The sequence below is a fragment of the Falco rusticolus genome, chromosome 8 (genome assembly GCF_015220075.1).
Source record: "Falco rusticolus isolate bFalRus1 chromosome 8, bFalRus1.pri, whole genome shotgun sequence".
NCBI lineage: Eukaryota > Metazoa > Chordata > Aves > Falconiformes > Falconidae > Falco > Falco rusticolus.
Window position 1 is genome coordinate 59,500,147 of NC_051194.1, and position 19,052 is coordinate 59,519,198.

General features: G+C 51.8%; 1 protein-coding gene across 2 annotated transcripts in view; it reads left to right on the plus strand.

The window, feature by feature from the left end:
* COL6A2 (collagen type VI alpha 2 chain) overlaps positions 1–17,924 on the plus strand; it is a 28,374-nt gene extending 10,450 nt beyond the window's left edge. The window contains exons 12-28 of one of the 2 annotated variants that reach the window (XM_037397194.1): positions 344–406; positions 662–724; positions 1,610–1,699; positions 2,552–2,614; positions 3,025–3,087; positions 3,221–3,283; positions 3,818–3,880; positions 4,309–4,359; positions 4,735–4,770; positions 5,152–5,214; positions 5,462–5,524; positions 5,816–5,851; positions 6,103–6,148; positions 6,703–6,855; positions 7,114–7,566; positions 7,901–7,939; positions 16,333–17,924. In XM_037397194.1, coding sequence (XP_037253091.1) covers positions 344–406; positions 662–724; positions 1,610–1,699; positions 2,552–2,614; positions 3,025–3,087; positions 3,221–3,283; positions 3,818–3,880; positions 4,309–4,359; positions 4,735–4,770; positions 5,152–5,214; positions 5,462–5,524; positions 5,816–5,851; positions 6,103–6,148; positions 6,703–6,855; positions 7,114–7,566; positions 7,901–7,939; positions 16,333–16,940 — 2,016 coding nt within the window. In that variant the 3' untranslated portion in view covers positions 16,941–17,924. Of the gene's footprint in view, positions 1–343; positions 407–661; positions 725–1,609; positions 1,700–2,551; positions 2,615–3,024; positions 3,088–3,220; positions 3,284–3,817; positions 3,881–4,308; positions 4,360–4,734; positions 4,771–5,151; positions 5,215–5,461; positions 5,525–5,815; positions 5,852–6,102; positions 6,149–6,702; positions 6,856–7,113; positions 7,567–7,900; positions 7,940–10,877; positions 12,998–16,332 lie in introns of those variants that run through there. The other variant, XM_037397195.1, reaches the window with a different exon arrangement.
* The last annotated feature ends 1,128 nt before the right edge of the window (positions 17,925–19,052 follow it).

The window sequence follows — 19,052 nt, forward strand, 5'->3', positions numbered from 1 at the left end:
AGCTGCTGAATCAGTTGCACATTTATAAGGATGGCCAACGAAAGGTTACTGGCCCATTTTCCTACAGATTGCATGATCTGATCCTAGGCCTGGGATCCCCAGAATGGGGAGCACAGCCTGATTGGGTTTGTGCCTCCTTTCCGTGGGCGACTAAGCTGGGATCCCCCAGCATCCATCCCCTCCACATGGAGAGGAGGAGCTGCTCCTTTTGTCATCACCAGCAGCAAGGAAACACTGTTTTAGTCTCCAGAACAACTTTCTAAGCCAATTGACTTTTTTTGCAGGAAAAGTGTATATTGTTGCCACTGCAAAATGTGTGGTTCTTTGTCCTTTCCCTCCCTAGGGCCCTGATGGCTACCCAGGAGATGCAGGAGACCAAGGTGAAAGAGGAGATGAAGGCATAAAGGTACAAGTGCTCTGAGCAGCAAGCAGAGCGTGTGGGCCGAGGCCATGGGCAGGGACAGCTGCCTGTGTTTACTCTTAAATCCATCGCTACTCATGGAGCCCGCAGGCTCTGGGGTGTGGATCCCATCACCAGAGACAGGAGCTGAGGAAAGAGCCTTGCTGGCGCTGCTCCTTGGGCTCCTCATGGTGCACGTCAGTGGTACATGGCAACATGTTGCTGATGCAGGCAATGACTGTTGTTCTCTGGCTGTTTCAGGGAGATCCTGGCCGACCTGGTCGCAGCGGACCCCCAGGACCTCCAGGAGAAAAAGGAAGCCCGGTAGGTTCATGCAACGTTCAGATGTCTCCAGTGTCTTACTGAGGTCTGCTCCATGCAGCGTGGAGCTGGGGCGGTATCAGCTGCAGCACAAAGGTGACTGCTTGCCAAGGCATCCTGGTGATTCTGAAAATTAGCCCACTGGCATGGAGAAAGAACAAGCCTCTGGGTGGCCAAATGAGCTTTCCTGTCATGTGTGTCCCCACCAGTACATTTTGTAGGCAACAGGAGAAGGGACTGCGCAACATCCCTGCAGCTGCCCAGAGCCAAATAAATATGGGTTTTGAGCAGAGAAAAGCAAGCAAAATACACTTAGGAGGATTTACATTCCTAGCTGATCCATTGCACTGCATCTTTCCTCCTTTTCCCATCATATCCTGGGTAGAAAGGCCCTGTTTGGCTGTGATTTCCCCTACTACAGTTTCATGACTTCCTCAGTGTTTGTGGCCATGCCAGTGTTTGCAGGCTGTTTCTATTCATGTGAGTAAAAGTTAATGATGAATTTCTCAGAGATCTAACACAGGCTTTGCCCACTGTACTTGACCTTACAGCCCAAGGTTGCTATGCTGATGGCCAGTTATTTCAGAGGTAGTGGAGGAGGCTGAAGTAACCCTCCAGCTTTAGGCAGGGCTGGACAGATGCTGTAAGGAAGAGCTGACAAGCCTTTGCACTGGGTGATGGAGGAAAGGTGACACAGCATCACGCTGCTCCAAGGCTGGAGCCTGTGCACATAGCATTGACATATAGGCATGGCGGGTGCGTGGAAGTATAAATTCTGTGCTCATACACTCCTCTCCTCAAGGGTGGACTGCTTGGCACAGGAGAAGAGGTGCACGTGTGCACCTTGACCTCTCTTCTGACAAATTGTGTTTCTTTTTCTTCTCCAAGGGACTTCCAGGCAACCCTGGAGCTCAAGGGCCTGCTGGAAGCAAGGGAAGCAAAGGTGAACCAGGACCTCCTGGACCCAAAGGAGAGCCTGTAAGTGTCTGAATAAGTCCCTGGACAGTGGGCACACCACAGGAGCCTGATGCAGTTTCATGGATGAGCACTGAGAAAGTCCCCTGTTTAGCCTGCCTGCCCTGCCTTCTGCATCCCAAAAGATGGATGTGCAGATGCAGATCCCCTTGTCTCCACCATCTTCATAGAGCAGTACTTCCATAATCCCAAGCCTGATGTTGACCATTTCACCTTAGAGAAGCATCCTGTATTCCCACACAACCACAAATGCCTCTGTGGATGCCCAGGGACACTTTGGTTGCAAGGTCCCCAAACTGCTGCCTTCTTGCAGGAGCTCACAGAGTGGAGATCTGGTGGCCATTAAGGCAGAGCTGTCTGAAAAGGGCAGTGTCATGACATCAATTTTGCCACACAGACTCAAGCTAATGTGGTGGGCCACTGCAAAATTTGGGGAGCAGGTGAGAGGCGATGTTCCTTGGCAGAACACAGCAGCACAGCTCCACCAGCACCAAGAGGCCAGAGGCCAGCTGGCTTGTGCCCTTGTGCAAGATCCAGTGGGGAAAGCAACGCTGGATGAGCTGGAAGTACAGCAGAGTGTTTAACCCTCAGGGAATGAACCACCAGTGTTTGTGGTCACTGCAGTGACCACCCCACTGATAGAATAGTCTGGCTGTGGCTTCCCAAAAGCCAAAGGCAAGATCTCAAGCAGTGTCAGCGTGGCATCCCCGCTGCCCTGCTGCCAGGTGCATGCTCGCTAAGGGGGCAAGGAGAAGTCTCTTGGGTCGGGTGGGAGAAGGCAAGGCAGCCAGGTGTCATCCATCCGGTAGCATCCACCTTTGCATCCCATTTATGTAACTTTCTGTGTCTGCCAAGGGTCGACGTGGAGATCCAGGGACGAAAGGCAGCAAAGGCACTCCCGGGGGCAAAGGAGAAAGGGTAAGTAAAGCACCTGCCCAGACTATTGCAAATGAGCCCAAGATGCACGGGGCTGGTGTGTGTGATGCGCCACTGCCCAGCCACGAAGTATCCAGCACCAGAGCTGGGAATAGCAGATCCCAGTGGGCTCTGCGTGGGTGCTCTGCTCCCACTGTGCCTGCTGTCTGCCCTGATGCCAGCAGGTACAGCCTCCTCTTCCAGGGCTTGATCCAGAGAGGCGATGAAGGGCAGCAAAGCTGAAGGCTAAGAGACCTGTTCAGAGGGCACACTGCCCTACACTGTGTTTCAAGCCGAAAAATGCCAGATTTGAGGATGGCATCATGCCTCCTCACTCCAAGGAGCAGTGCCACGTACACAAACAACACTGGAGACATCCCTGACCAGGAATAATATCTTTGCCCTCCTCACAGGGAGATCCTGGTCCTGAAGGTCCCCGTGGCCTGCCTGGCGAGGTTGGAAGCAAAGGAGCAAGGGTAAGCCTGGAGCAGGGGTTAGTGACAGCCAGGAGGGAAGGAGAGTGCTGCTGCCATCCAGGGCAGCTCACTTGTATTTCCTCCTCGTGCACACCTGCCTCCATATGTTCTTGCATCTTTCTTTGTTTTGCAGGGAGACCAAGGACTGCCAGGTCCCCGAGGCCCTTCAGGTGCCGTGGGAGAGCCAGGCAAGATAGTAAGTCATCCTCGGGCATCTGTGTAACCATCTCCTCCTCCTGCAGCGAGAGCTTGCCCTGCTGACATAAGCTGGCTGCACTGTCCCTCCTGAGGGAAGCCTGCCTGACCTTGTCTCAGGGATGCTCAAAAATTAGCCCAGAGGCCCCTGGCTAGCTCTTCCTGGGGCAAGGAGAAACTGCAGGAGCCAGGAGTCCCTGCTTCTCCATCACTCCAGTCCCAGGCATTCCCATGACAACATGGAAGGGAACACATCAGAGCGGGTCATGGGGTGAGGAAAGCTTGGACTCCCTGGGCTCCCATTTGTCCTGGGCTGGATGTCAGTCCAGCACCCCACAGTAGTGCCGTGACATCCATGTGGCTCTATGGGATGCAGGAACCCAAGTGCTGGATCAGGCACTGTCACAGAAACCTCATCAGGAGGGGATATGGTCCTGCAGCATCATGTCAAGAGCTGGTTTTTCCAGCACAGTCCCCTGTGCGGCCAGGGAAGCCACAGGGAACGTCCTCACCTATTTCCTCCACTGTCCTACAGGGATCACGTGGGGACCCTGGTGACTTGGGCCCAAGAGGTGATGCTGGACCACCAGGACCAAAGGTAAAGTACCTGAATGCAACTCCACATTTGAAAGGGTATTTTGGTGTGCTATTTTTTTATAAAAAAGAAAAAAGAAAAAAAAAAGAAAAAGAAAAAGACGGTTTCCACTGAAAAACTTGCATGCCTCAGAAATGGAATGGCTCAAATCTGGGCATCCCTATGGGGCAGAGATGTAGGTCTTGCTGTGGCCGAGGCAGCTCTGTTTACACCCCTTACCCTGCACAGATTCAGGGGTGTCCCCGGCATGTGACATCCCCAAGACCCTGCAAAACCTTGCTTCACACAGCCAGTCCCAATGTTTCAGGGCCAGCTGAAAGAAGGTGGTGTCTCACCGCAAGAGAAGATGAAACCAGTTCTGACTGTCACTGGCATCGCCAGGTCAGGAGGACTGGGTTTGGTTTTTGATGGGTCATTTTTTTCTACCAAAGGGTGACAGAGGCAGACCTGGCTTTAGCTACCCCGGACCCAGAGGACCACAGGTATGTGTGCCTCATCCAGTGCACATGCGTGTACTGTGGAAACCTGTTTCGGTGGAGATTGCTGTTGGAGCTGGGTAGCCTGGGAGTAAAGAGAAGGAGGAGAAAAAATGATCGGGGTCACAAAAACGTGGAGCCCACCAAGCGGGTGAGGGGGTTGAACACTGGGACTGAACCTGCCTCACGGCAGAGGTGCTAGGGACCCCAGCCTCGGCAGAGGTGCTGGGGAGGTGGCTGCACCCACCACCCCAACCATCGGCCCAAAGCTACACCTGCTGTTCGGCTTTGCGTCCCTCGCTGCAGACTTCGGATGGATGTGTGCACAGTGTGGGGCTGGTGCTGTTTGGGTGCTGACCCCTCCCTCCTGTCCCTTCACAGGGTGACAAAGGTGAGAAGGGACTGCCAGGACCCAAGGTGAGTGTGTTTGTCTGCGTTGCCTGTTTCTTGTGCTGACTGAAATGCTGAGCAGTTGTTGCCCGACCCTCCAGGTGCATGGCCGAGGAGCCTGTCCTGCCGGCAGCTGCCCTGGCTGTTCCCTGCAGCTGCGGAGCCTGGGTGTATCTCCCAAGCCCAACTGCTTTTGAAACCATCTGAAATATGTTTTGCAAAACTTCTTGATTCTTAGTTAACGCCTATGTAAACACTGTTTCTTTAATCTGCACTGAGCTGCCAGTTTACGGGGTGCTCTCCCAGGCCAGGCAGGCGTGTTTTTGACAGGCTCATAGTGGTAGTGCCTCTGCCTGAGCACATCCAGATGTGCTCCATGCCGGATCTGTTTCTCCTTCCTTCGAGCAGGGAGGAAGAGGTGAGGTTGGACCAAAAGGACTGCAAGGGACCAAAGGCGAGAAGGGGGAACCGGTAAGCAGACTTCCCGTACTGCCCACAGGGTCAGCGTCCCCCTCCCACACCTCTGCGCGGTGTGCTGGGGATGGGGCTGCCCGCTCTCCTTGCCCACCCCGTGCCCCCAGGCTCAGCGGTGGCAGGCTGGTGACCGTGCTTAGCAGAGCTGTGTCTGACAAGGGGGTCAAGAGGAGCCCTGAACACCAGCAGCTGCATCGCCATCCTTGCTGGAGAAATATTTGATCCTTCTTTGCTTCTTCCCCAGGGTGACCCTGGCCCAGGAGGTGAGCCTGGACCCCGTGGTCCAACTGGTGAACCTGGCCCTGAGGTACGGTACCGTGCCATTGTGTCTGAGCAGATGCTGCAGCTCCCTCCTCCCCTCCCCACTTCTCCATGATGCTTTAAAGCCCAGAGGATCCCAGTGAGCAAGCCCTGCAGCAGGGCTTGCTGGAGGCAACACAAGTTGCCAGATGTGTCTGCTGGCTCCCAGCAAGGGTTTCCTACCCTTCCCGTGACAGACCCCTGCAAAACCGCACATTTTTGATGGCTCTGACATCTAGTTCCCAAAAAGGGAACTCACGGTAAAACTGTGCCTGAAATCCCTGTGTTTTTCTTACAGGGGACCGCTGGCCCACCAGGAGACCCTGGCCTGACTGTAAGTAGCACTGCTCTGCAGCCCCCCTGCTCTTTCTCCTTGGGCAACCATGGCTTTGCTGTGCACAGCCTGAGAACGAAACGGGGCATCAGGTCCTGCCGCTGCCTGGTGGAGTGGCCTGTGGCATCCCATGGGAGCCAAAGAAAGAGGGGAGGGGGTCGGCTGGGTGGGAAAGGCTCTCCTTTCCCTTAGAGGGGATGGATGCTGTGTAAGGGGAGGGGGGCATTCACCCTGCACCTCTTTGCTGGCAGGACTGCGATGTGATGACCTACGTGCGAGAGACGTGCGGATGCTGTGGTGAGCAGATCATCAGCTCTCCTCAGGGCAGGGGAACGACCACTCGAGGGATGGGGAGGGGGGGTCACCAGAGGCTGGCTCCTTCACAGCTCTGCCCTGTGAGCTGCCCTTTGCACTGAGCCGCCAGCACGGTGGGCTCTTTGCCGCTCTGCACCCTGCAGAGGAGACACCACGGGAAGTCCATCCTGCCCACCCCAGCCCCAGCCCACCCACTAAGTGTGATGGCACTGATGGGACAGCCTGGCTTACCTCCCAGAATCTAGCTTTGCCATCGCAAGAGCAGTGAGCTATAACGTAGAGTCGCATGGTCCAGATGATAGGATGAAGCGTATTACACAGTGTGATTAAAAAGGTTTCTTTTGATACACATTGACAGAAAGATGCATGTAAGATCCTCCGTACGCTGCTGCTGTGGGCAACACCATAAACCCTGTCGATGCTTGGTGTGATGCTAACTGTCTCTGTCTTCCCATAGATGGTCTCTTCTGCCTTGTTGGCTCTTTTCCCCACCATCATTGACCTTTGTGCTTTCCTCTTTCTGTCCCTCTCCCCAGACTGTGAGAAGCGCTGCGGTGCCCTGGACATCATGTTCGTCATAGACAGCTCGGAGAGTATTGGCTACACCAACTTCACCCTGGAGAAAAATTTTGTTGTCAACGTGGTCAGCCGGCTGGGCTCTATTGCCAAGGACCCCAAGTCGCAGACAGGTCTGGGCTGTGTGGGGACAGAGTGGGACATGGGAAAACTCAAAGGGTCTTGAATCCCTCCAGCATCCATGTTTGTCTGTATCTGCCCTGGGCTGCAATCCATCTGTCCAGCATTTTTGCTGCAGTTTCTGCTCTTCCCTCTTTCCTTCCCAGCTTTGTAGGCCAGGCAGGCAGCTCTTTGCTGGTATGAAAGTTTGCTGAATTTCCCCACTTTTCCCTGAGGATGCAAAGCCAAGTAATGTGACCCTTCACCGGCAGGTGCCCGTGTCGGAGTGGTGCAGTACAGTCACGAGGGGACCTTCGAAGCCATCAAGCTTGATGATGAGCGCATCGATTCACTGTCAAGCTTCAAGGAGGCAGTGAAGCGCCTGGAGTGGATTGCGGGAGGCACCTGGACACCATCTGCTCTCCAGTTTGCCTACAACAAGCTCATCAAGGAAAGCAGGCGAGAAAAAGCCCAAGTGTTTGCTGTGGTGATCACGGATGGGCGCTATGACCCCAGGGATGATGACAAGAACCTAGGGGCTCTTTGCGGTAGAGATGTGGTTGTCAACACCATTGGCATTGGAGACATGTTTGATCAGCCAGAACAGAGTGAGACCCTGGTCTCCATTGCCTGCAATGAACCCCAGCGAGTCCAGAAGATGAGGCTCTTCTCAGACCTGGTGGCAGAAGAATTCATTGACAAGATGGAGGACGTGCTCTGCCCAGGTCTGCACCTTTCCTTGCACAGTTCTGACTGGAACTGGAGTTTTCACCCCCAGGGTTTGGGGTTGGGGGGCATATATGGTGCATTGCAACGATTGTAGAGATGCTGTGCCCTAGCAGGTTGGCCAGTAGCTCATAAGCTGGGTCATTCATGGTGGGGGCTGACCTTTATGTAGCTCTGGGTAAGCAGTCCTGCCTCAGATATGGGCCAGCCTTTTGGGGCAGCCCTTTGGAGTCCTTTCCCCTTTAGAGACCTCACCCTGCCACCCCAACTGTGCAAGCCTTGAGGGGGGGTGGCAGCATGTCACTCAGTTTTCCCTGTTTCTTTTCCTTCCAGATCCACAGATCGTCTGCCCTGAGCTGCCTTGTCAAACAGGTAAACTTTACAAGTAGCTTCATGCCATCTGCACGAAGGGATGGGGGAGAGTGCACATGGCTCGGGAGTGGGAAGAGGGTGTGCAGCCCTGTTCATTCCCTTTGGATGGCAGGAGTTCGGGATATAGTGTTACTTTACATGAGGAGAGGCTCCAGGGTTTCATCTCCTGCTCTTTTTGTGTCTCTCTGAGTTCTCTGCACAGGTAGGTACAAGTGCACCATGTTAGTGCACTAGCATGGCTCAGCCCTGATATTTCTCCCTGTCCCACCAAATTTTGACCTTCAAACTCAGCAATTAATTTCTCAGTTGTTCCATGTTTCTATTATACATGAAGTCAAAAGCCCCTTGCTAAACTCTCCCACCCATGTGACCTTTGAAATGCAGAGCCCACCCTGCAGCACTGGGCAGGATGCTCTGCGGGAGTGACAAGGACAGAGCAGGGGGTAGGGGACCATTTGGAAAATGACACCATAGTGGACCCAAAGCTTTGGCTTCTCTAACACTGGCTGTATTTAATTAACAATTAACTGAGGGTGTTGGATTAAAGGAAAAAGGCTGTAAGGATCCTGCAGTATAAAGGAGACGGCCGCTGCTCGCTGCAGGTAGCTTTACTTGAGCATATTTTGCTTGTTAAAGGCCAGATCTGCAACCTGAATTACTAGCAGTTCCGTCTGTCTGAGTCTTTGTGCCTGTTCAAACACAATAGATGCACTATTTGCTGGTATACACAAAGCTTATAAAGGACAAAGTTTTGCCAGCTCTTGCAATTTTTATCTCTACTCTTGCCGTCAATGTTGCTGTGAAAGACCCCAGCTTCAACTCAGTATTATACAGAATCTCAAATTTCATTTTCAAAGAAGTCCCTTCGTTTCCATACAAAGCAAAGGAAAACTGGTCCCAGGACACTCAGAATCTGAAGACAGGAAAGCTGTAATTACTCCCATCTAAGACATCTCACTAGTATTTTGAGTATTTGCACCTGGCAATGCAGAGCGCACGATGTCCAGCCGTGATGCTGAGCTATCCACACAGGCTCCTCTGGAGTGTCCTCTGAGGAGCTTTGTCCTGCGGATCCATGCACAAGGCGGCGACATCCCCATGCCACACTGGTGACTGCTCGGGTGTCTTCAAAGGTTTGGGTCTTTGCAGCCTCCCTGTTTCTGAGGAGCACTGCAGGAGAGAGACTGACCCAAGCAGTGGTGTGTTCTCCTAGGCTTGGGCCATCAAAGCCCTCCAAAGCAAGGCGAAGCTGGCAGTCCTTTCCCTGTAGTGCACTTGGGTGTTTCTGTTCCTGATGAAAGGTGAGAACAGTTCACTGGTACCTGACAGTCCTGGGGACCAGAAATGGCTTGAGGAAGCATCTGAGAGGGTTCCCTCTTGGGCAAATCCCTCAAGCCATGCCATAGGCAGGCCAGGTCGGGTGCAGGCCCTACACCTGTACCCCCGAGGACATGGGAGTGAGGTGGCTGAGTAGTGTGGGCCTCCTGCAAAAGTGTTGCTACACCCATCTCAGCATGGGCAAAAGATGTCCTGGTGTGCTAGGCCTGGTAGATCAAGTTTTAAGTGATACCCATTCAGGAGCCTTTGGGCAAAGCACCTTCCACCCGTAGCACTGGATGGTCTGTGATGCATTGCTGTCACCATTTAGAAGGATTTGCAATAGCAAATAGCTCGCCTAGCGACGAGGGAGCCTGTTGGATGTGCTGTGACATAAGGCATGTGACAGAGCCTGGGGCTTCTTTGCCCAGAGCTCAGCTCCTCTGGTTCTCCAAGGACATCTCACGAGTTGGTGCCAACTCGCATTCAAACCCTTTGGATGGAGGTGGTGCCCTTCGCAGGGTATGTGGGTGAGCTTTGTGCACACCCAATGCGTGTGTCCCATGGTAGACAGGCCAGACAGGTCCAGGCCAGGGAGGCAGCTGCACCCAGCCCTGCTCCCGGCCCCATGGCTGTCGGCGTTGCAGTCCTGGCACTTGTAAGAAGCAAATCAATTGCGCGTGCCAGGCACTCCAGCTCCAGCCTGGGCATGGTCAGCAGAGCACAGAAAGGGACAGGTATTGCACACAACTGGCTTCCTCCCTGCTGCCTGGCAGAGCCAGGCACATCACCGCTTCGGGTTCACACCTGCAGGTGAGGGTGTCCTGTCTCAGTACTTTGCCGAAGGAAATCCAGGTTTTCCTGTTTTCAGGGCAGATCCTTGTCTCCCTGTTACCACCCGTTGATTCCTGCGGTGCTAACAGGATGCTGGCGTGTTAAATGGGTTAAATGCTGAGCAAATCTGAACTGACCACTTGCTTGGATAGAAACCGCATGACGCTCTGTGAGGCGCTTTCTAACCCATGCAAAAGGCTTTGCTTCGAGCTTTGGGATTTTGTTCAAATGTAAGTGGAGCCAGGTGGAGATGGAGGCTCTCGGGGTCCTGACTAGCCCGGCCACCGCACGGGAGCATTGCAGGGCAGTGGCTGTAGCCAAAGCACAGCGGGCTGAGTGCCAGGCAAGGAGTTTACATAATGCTGTCCCTCGGATGTCTTTCTGGCTGTACAGCATCATGTATAAGTTTGCACGTAGCAGAATTCAAAGCTCCATAATGGCTGAATCCTGTATACAGAAAGAAGTCGGACCCTGTGGCCCTCTTCCTGAGCACTGCTCTTTCTCCATCATGCCTGTGCTGGATGAGTAGGAAGGAACCAGGCAGTTAAGGTTTCGTGTAATATTCTGAGGTCTCTCGGTTGATGTGCGAGTGTTTTCAGTACAAATCCCACAGTTCCTCAGACATAAATGTGGCAGAAAGATTTAAAGCCTGGCTTTGGTCTTTACTTCTCTGTCCTCGTTAGCTCTGTTCCCTCTGGTGCGGTGCACATAGGGAAGCCAGGGAGCTTTCAGAGATGCAGCCATTGCTAGCAAGCCCTGAAAATATTCTTTTGACGCTCACTTGCAGATGACAGGAACCCTGGGAACGTAAACCCACTTATTTTCCGCCCCATGGAAGAGGGAGTCAACATAGATTTCCCCAGCACCATACATTCGATCGCCCAGTTCCTAAACTCCACGCGGGAAACCCAGGACCCCAGCATGTACACCCAGCTGGTGGCCACTTTGGCCTTTACCGCCGAAAAAGCCAAGTTTGCCACTGGAAATGAGCGGCAAGAGTGGATGGACTTGTTCATTGACACCTTCAAAATGGTGCACAGCGAGATTGTGGGGGACCCAGAAACTGTGCTAGGGCTTTGCTGACATGTCTGTTAGAGATCCCGTGGAAGTGGGTGGAGGCAAAGGTTGAGTGGAGGTGGTAATTGTCTTTCCTAGAGTGCCTGTTTGGCAGAGGGGACAGGTACATCAGTAGGTGCTTTTAGTTTGTGAGAAACACAGGCAGTGAAAGAGCTTGGTTGCGCTCAGTCGGGCACACACAGGGCAGTCCTGTCTGACTTGGCTGGCTGATGAGCGTGGCAGCTTTCTCCAGTAATGTCAAGAGATGCTCTTGCTTTGCCCACTGCTTTTCTGCAGTCACCTCAGTGCTCCCCCGCTGCGCTCCCAGCCCCAACCCTCAGCCAGGCGTGAGCACCAGGCTCCACCAAGGAGGCTGCCAGTACGCGTGGCTGAGGGCCAGAGGGAGCCCCTCATTTGCAGAGAGCCTAACGATGCACTTTTCCCACCCCTTCTTGCGTATGTATTTGCTGCTTGCTTCTGAAGCATTTTCTGCCTCCTCTTGCTGGGTTGCCGTGAGGGCTTTCTTTGGGTCTTGCAAACCGTTCATGTGACAAGACGGACAGAGCAAGGTGCGTCTCCTCTGGCCGCAGTGGGTGTCCCTGTACAACCATTCAATGGGCCGGTGGGGACAGCAAAGGGAAGGAGGAAATAGGATGGGAGAGGGGACAGCCCCGGCTTTCCATTGAGAGCACCAAAACCTGGGGAGTGCTTCTCTCAGAAGCTGTATGAGCTCCCTCCGCCCTTTTCTGTGCTTGTACTTCTGTGTTTCTTCTGTCTTAATTAGCACCATGTACCTGTTTATATCCAAGAGACAGAGGTTATGTAGGGCTAGGCGGTCCAAAGCAAAAATCCCTGACTGTGCGGTCAAACCTCTGTGATGCGTTACGTGAGCTATTTAAAAGCAAGTATTTACACTTGGTGTAGTACAGCCCATTTGATCCATACCCAGAGCTGGTTTGGTTCAGAGAGACTAAAGACCCACGGCTTGTGCTGTGGGAATGTGCATTTAGATGAGGAGTGATGTTTCCACGAGCTCAGCTGCCCCCGGTTTTCCCAAAAATCCAGGCAGGTGAATGCCATTCCTACCCCCAGAATAATTGCTGCCCTCTCAAGCCATAAGAAGAGAAAGTGGCATTTCATGTGCAGACACAAGAGAAGTGTTTACTGCCAGCAAGTGAATTTTGCAGCCTCTCTAACTGACATGGTATTATTGCAATAAAATATACTAAGCAAATGGCATATTTAATGGCCAGAAGGGAGATGTATGGTCTTAAAAAATGCTGTTGGGCTGTAATGCTTCCAGATGCACAAAGTGGAGCCAGTTGCCAAGGTCAGGAATGGGAAATGAAATGAGGAACTTGCCCACTTTGAACTTTGTGCAGCATTTTCTTCCAGCTCTGCTCCAACACCCGGGGCTTGCCAGTCTAGGTGAGAAGCCATCCAGCGACAGGCTTGCAGGGGAGGTGTTTGTGTTGGTGAGCAGATCAGATGTGCTGCACAAAAACAGCCTTTCTCCCAAGGTTTTAGCACTTTTTGCTCCCAGTCTATAGCAACAGGGAGCTCGGAGAACTCTCTACTGTTGGTGTTATAGAGGGAAGAGACTTCAGAGAGCTTTACATGGTGTTCTCCGTGTTTTAGGTGAAGGCAAAAGGATCAGCCTGTGTCTGAGTCCGTATGCTAGTGTCTGGTCATAATCCACGTATTCCAGGTAGTCTGTGCAAAGCCAAGCTCCCTACTGTTTTGATTTGTACCCCAAAATTAGCATGTGACTTAGCCTGCTGGGATGCAGCTTAGGAGGACTGCACTCAGAGTAGTTAAGCTGCTTCAGCCATGATGCTAGAGGAAACCCCCCCCCAAAAAATCACTGAGCTGAAGAGAACATATCAGGGCTGGGGTGTCTTGCTGAACAAGACAAGAATTTGGCAAGACTTCAGCAACGGGAATGTTTATTTCATTTCATTGCAAAGCAGCCATTTATTTCCTTTCTTTTGGAAATATTTCCTAGCAAAGCAGTACAACAAATGAAAACCTCTGCTCATTGGGGGGGAAGAGAAAATGTTGCTGGGCAGTACCTGTGTTGACCCTTGTTAGATGGGGGCAGGGGGGTGTAGTGGTGTTTTGCTAGCATAATCCTGGCTAATCCCTCTGATAAAATCGCAATTTTCATCACAGCAGTGATTCCTTCAGTGAGGCTCTTGGGCAAAGGAAGGACACAGAAAAGGAGCTGGGGAAAGGACAGTCCACACCTCCCCAGAAGTACTTGAGGGGCTGTGAAAGGGGGAAGCCCCAGAAAGGGCTGGGAGGTCAGTCCCCATCTCTCGGTCGCTTTCGTCTCCACTGTCAACACCATGAGACAACAGAGAAAATGCCAGATACCCAGGTTTTAGAAGCAGCAGGAACATGATGGCGTGGTTGGGGTTACTCTGCACATGCAAGTAATTAGATGGGTTGCTAATGGCTGGAAAATCGATGGTATTTCTGCTTTCAGTGCTGCCTCTGTTAGACATCCTCAGCTGTGTCCTAGCACACGGTTCTCAGTTCGGTGAGCTGCAGGCATTGATGCCTTACTGTAAGCCACGTGAGGAGGACCAGTGCAGCAATTAAAAGCATGACATGAAGATTTAGTTGGCTTAATTCAAAGGTGGTACCTCTGAGAACTTCTCCCCCAGTTAAGGAAAAGAATCTTGTTCCTTGCTGCAGGAAAGGTCCTCAACTGTCAGAAATGGGAACAAGTTGCAACGAAAGCATGACACTAAACAGGACAAACCCAAGGTTTTGCTGCACTGCCTCATATCTGTTAAGTTGCCATGGGATAACTCACACATAGGAGCATCTTACCACACAGCTGGCAGGCGAGCAGCAGGCAGAGAGTCTCTGGGGAGTGCTCCTGCAGCAGAAGCTGCAACTGGAGAGCCAGGTGTGCATCACGCTCTTGCTGAAGCTCCATGGAGTGATGCTGCTCTCAGCCACAGCCTGCTTAACTAGGAGCTCTTAAGGCTTGCTTCAGTTCCTGTGGGAGGTGGGTGGCTCTTGCTTGTCATCTCAAGAAACATGACTGCATGTAGACAAGCGTCGGGGGGAGACTGGTAATACTTCTCCAATGCCATAGGCAGCCCTCACTCCCACTTGCTTGCTTCCACCTGCTTTTGCAGACCACTGTGTAGATTTTGGACTGTGTGGTTGCAGGGGGCATGCCTTCCTGCCTTTCCCCCTCCACGACTGCACAGAGCAGGTGAGAACCAGGAGTGCAGGTGCTGCCAAGGCAAAGCATCCCTGTGGCAGCAGTGCCTGCACACTGGGAACTGCAGCATCAATGTTCCCTTAGACCACATTTCTGAAGGAAGGTTGGGCAGAGGTGAGTACGTACCTTTATTGCTTTAAAGGAATGGCGTATTGCAGTTGAATTTGGAAATGTGATATTCTAAAAGCTCATGGGGGAAACAGCATTTTTTTGGAGATCTGACTGCAGTAGAAACCGAACTGCCATTGCAGAAGCCTGTCATTCGCAGTAGGACAAGGTACAGTAAGCACCATTCAAGGTGTGCTGTTATTGTAGGTATGTTTTACAGTGGGGGCTAAGGAAAAAAGCAAGTCTACAAGGTCAGGGAACACGATACAGAAACAACCATAGACTTCTGCTGTGACCAGTGAGTTAGGTTAAACCATAAGTACCAACAGAAATTCCTGCATCAGGTTTGACTGTTTTATCATGGATGGCAGTGATGCCAAATAGTCTGTGAGCTCAGTGATATGCACCATCAGAGCTTCTGCTACACTGTCTTGTGCTGTTGGATTCATGTTGGACACTGTCTCTGTAATCTCAAGAGCGCATGTATCTGCTTAAATACAGCTTTGCTGTTTGCCGAATGTTGACTACACACAAAGTACTCATGTACTAAAGAGTGATCCGTTTGTTCCTCAGCTCATAGGAGTTGTTACACCAGTTCAGCACCTTCCATGCTGAATCTGGCAGCCTTCAGCACTGAGGAAACACTTTATCAAGTTGGATTTGCTCATAGTATGGAAATTAGACATAATATGATACTCCAATCCCAAAAGTTACCCTGCCAAAAATGGATGCTCGAGCTGGGGCTGCTCCAGAATCTCCTGTTCCTTGCCAGTCACACAACACAACATGACATCGGCTCCAGGGCTTCACCTTTTTGCGATTCAATCTGAGCCACAGAATTACTTGACAGCGACACAGCCATTGCCCTGATGCCACCTCAGGGGGTGGTCAGCCGCAGCAGGTACACCACAAATCAATACTGCTGCTGCCGTTGTATTCCCAACTAGTGCTTTCATCAGAGAAGGAAATTCAAAAGAGGAAAATTCAACAGCGCAGAAATGGAATTGCTTCTGAGAGAAGCAGTGCATGCAGAGGAACAGCAAATGCAATACACCCAACTACTGCAAAGGGAAGAAATAACAGTCCCTAACTAACGGCTGGCTCCAAAGACAGCTATTTTCTTCCCCTTTTTTATTCTGAGTTTGTTCATGGCAGATATATTCGTATGCCCACTTGCCCGCTTTGTGGACAGGTGCTGTTCTGAGTGACTGAAGAAGAACAATGTCCTGCTGTGTTTCGCCCAGATACTGGTCTTTTCTGTATTACAAAAGCTGCTTTACTATGAACAGGTGCACCGACAAGGATAGTCTTGTTTTCCAACCACATGACCCAACCTTTATAAGCTCTTTAGGAATTAGTGCTTGCTGATGAAACTAATCTGGCTGAAAGGTATGAAAACAGCTTTCATCCTCCAAATCTGTGTGTGAAAAGTAGCTCTGAAAGTAAACCACTCCCTAGGAGTAACTGAGAGGTTTGCAGACACTGCCTGCCATTAATCACTGGATATTCCTCTTGCAGATAAGAGCTGGGAACTGCTGTAAGAAGGTGGATGTAATTCTGGGGCTGAAATGCAGACCTGTTTAATCTCATGCGTGTCTGTTACAGGCCCCAGAATTAACATTCATTAAGACCTAGTGCCCAGGAGCTGAGGGTGTCAGAAGCAAAGCTCCTGCATTACCAGCTGCAAAGACATGCTTTGGGAGCAGAGTGGGGCTTGTTCTTCTTTGTCCAAAGATGCACAGAGGCAATTCCAGCCCAGACTGCCTGAGGCAAGCCCCAACTTTATCCTGTAGGCTTTCTTATGCTCCCAACCCTTGTCGTCTTCTTTCTCCCGCAGAGCTTGCAGTGGCCCAGTGCACACAGCGCCCCGTTGATGTCGTCTTCTTGCTCGATGGCTCTGAAAGGATTGGGGAGCAGAATTTCCACAGGGCCCATCACTTTGTGGAGGACGTGGCCCGACAGCTTACGCTGGCCAGGAGCAACACCGACAACATGAATGCCCGGATTGCACTGCTGCAGTACGGCAGTGAGAGGGACCAGGATGTGGTCTTCCCACTGACCTACAACCTGACGGAAATCTCCAACGCCCTGGCACAGATAAAGTACTTGGATTCATCCTCCAACATCGGGTCAGCCATCATACACGCCATCAACAACATCGTACTCAGCCCAGGAGGTGGGCAGCGACTCGCCCGGCGCAATGCTGAGCTCTCCTTCGTCTTCATCACCGATGGCATCACAGGAAGCAAGAACCTCGAGGAGGCCATCAACTCCATGAAGAAGCAAGATGTCATGCCCACCGTAGTGGCTCTCGGGAGTGATGTAGACATGGACGTCCTGCTGAAGCTTGGCCTTGGGGACCGGGCAGCCATCTTCAGGGAGAAGGACTATGACAGCCTCTCCCAGCCCAGCTTCTTTGACAGGTTCATTAGGTGGATATGTTAAATGAAGGGAGTGCGCATGGCCTCTCACCGATATGCACCCCACCCTGATATTACCCGTTTCATTTCCTTCCCTCTGTATGGTTGCTAGCAGCTCTGAGCTGGCCCAGAACAGCTGCCCTCTGGGTACTCCTTTCTAGCCAAAATCCAGAGCTCTTTTTTTATTTTCATGATGAAAAGTCATATATCTTACACTTATGGTGCTAATTAAAACCAAGGTTGAAGCAGGATATAAAGCCATATGACTTACTTATGTAAAGCTTTACACAAACCAAGCCATGACTTGCGTAAATGCTGTAATCCTAGGAGGGCTTATCAGAGAAGCAAGAAACCTTTCAGTGTAGCAGGGCCAATGAACATCTCTAGTTTTCAAAAACTCTCAATACCTCTCAGTGTCCTGTGAGGAGCTTTATGGTGGCGACATCCCCTGTTCTTTAGCAAACCCTTTTCCAGGTTATCTCATCTTTTTTGTTCTCTCGGTACTTCTGCCCCGAGAGGACTGAGTGAGTTTATGACACGTCACATGCTGCTTGAAATGGTCAGCAACTTACTTTCCTTTTGCATGGCCTTTGGTGGTTTGCTCCTCTTTCCCAGGAGCAATGGGATGGCAAGAGGTTTTGCTGCCTTATGCGCTTGTCTGCAAATACTCCTTTTGGGGCTCTGTCTATCCTAAATTCCACGTATTATCTTTAAGATCTTTTTTTTCCTGTGGACCATATCGCCCTTGCTTCCTTCTGCCATTCCAACCTTCATCAGAACCTGTTCATTTATTACTGCACCCAAAATCCTGGGTGAGAAGGGGCAGGATGCCTCCCAGCATCTCACAACATACTGGGCAGCCACCGGAGCTGCCTCCCATCATCCCAATGTGCTCAAAGTAACCACGGTGCCACTTTCCCACCAGTATCTGCTAGGCAACGCCCAGATTTGAACTTGAATTGTGCTGTCTGCAAAAATAAACAAACTGTTTTCACCCTATCCTGAAAAAGCCTCTTTACTGTGTAGTTTGTCTTTTTAAAATTATTTTAATGAGCAGCTGATTCTCCTGGTGCTAAGCTGGTAAGTCAGGATAAGTTTGTCTTCTGCCTGCCCTTACAAGTGCTGGAGCACAAAGCCAGGTATCCCTGCAGCACAGCCGTCATGGGGCACTGCTACAGACCCAAAGGACCACAGGAGGAACCTGTGGAACCTCTCCAGCCCTCCCCACTGTCTCCAGTAGGCCACTTGCAGACTGGTTCCTCTGGCCCTGCACCCTCACAGTGCCCATCCAGACCATGATCTCTCAGTTTAACAAAGACCATGACTTCATTCCTTACCTACTTCATGTTCCTCACCTGTCCATGGGTCCCTCTTTGAGCAGGCTGTGCTTTTCCCCACCCTGAAAGGGGCATTGCACCTGAGTCAGGCTTTATCCATGCTTTCTTCAGCCCTTCTTGCATCCAACACTTGAGTGTTTTGAGCCAGGACAGCGGGGTAGAGGAGCCCTCCAAGGATGAGGGCATTTCTGTACGCTGGTGGAGGTGGGATGGGGAGGAGAGTGTGGGCACAACGTGGGTGGTATGTAGGGGACCCCAGGCACGGCATGCAGAGGAGCCAGCAGGGAAAGGCTCCCAGCATGGGCACAAGCCAGGGCAGGCACGCCAGTGGGGAGCTGTGGCCACACATGCTGCAGTGTCCCTGCCGTGTTTTCCCTCCTTCAGAAAGGCTGTAGGGGAGCTTGGAGGGTCACCAGGACAAAACACAACCGCATCCAGAGAGGGAGCTGCAGGAAGGCAATGCCCCTGCCCCAGCACACACACACATGTACCTAGCCAGCAGCACAACAAGGACAAAAAAGCCTGCGCTGGCAGAAAATCTGGGTGAGATCGGCTGCAGCACCTCTTTTGAGATCCCTTCTGCAACAGAGAGCTGCGCATGGTTGTGCCACTAGGTCCATTAGCCAGTTGCACTCTCTGGCAGCGAAACATTCTTGATAACGCAGCCGGGAAGGGTCCTCATGGTAGCCGTGGCCATCAGCAAAACAAAAATAAAACAACAGCAAGAGCAGCTCTGTGTTAAAATTGTGGTGAAAGCACTGATGGGCTTTTCACCTTTCCTAGCAGACATGCTGCAGTCA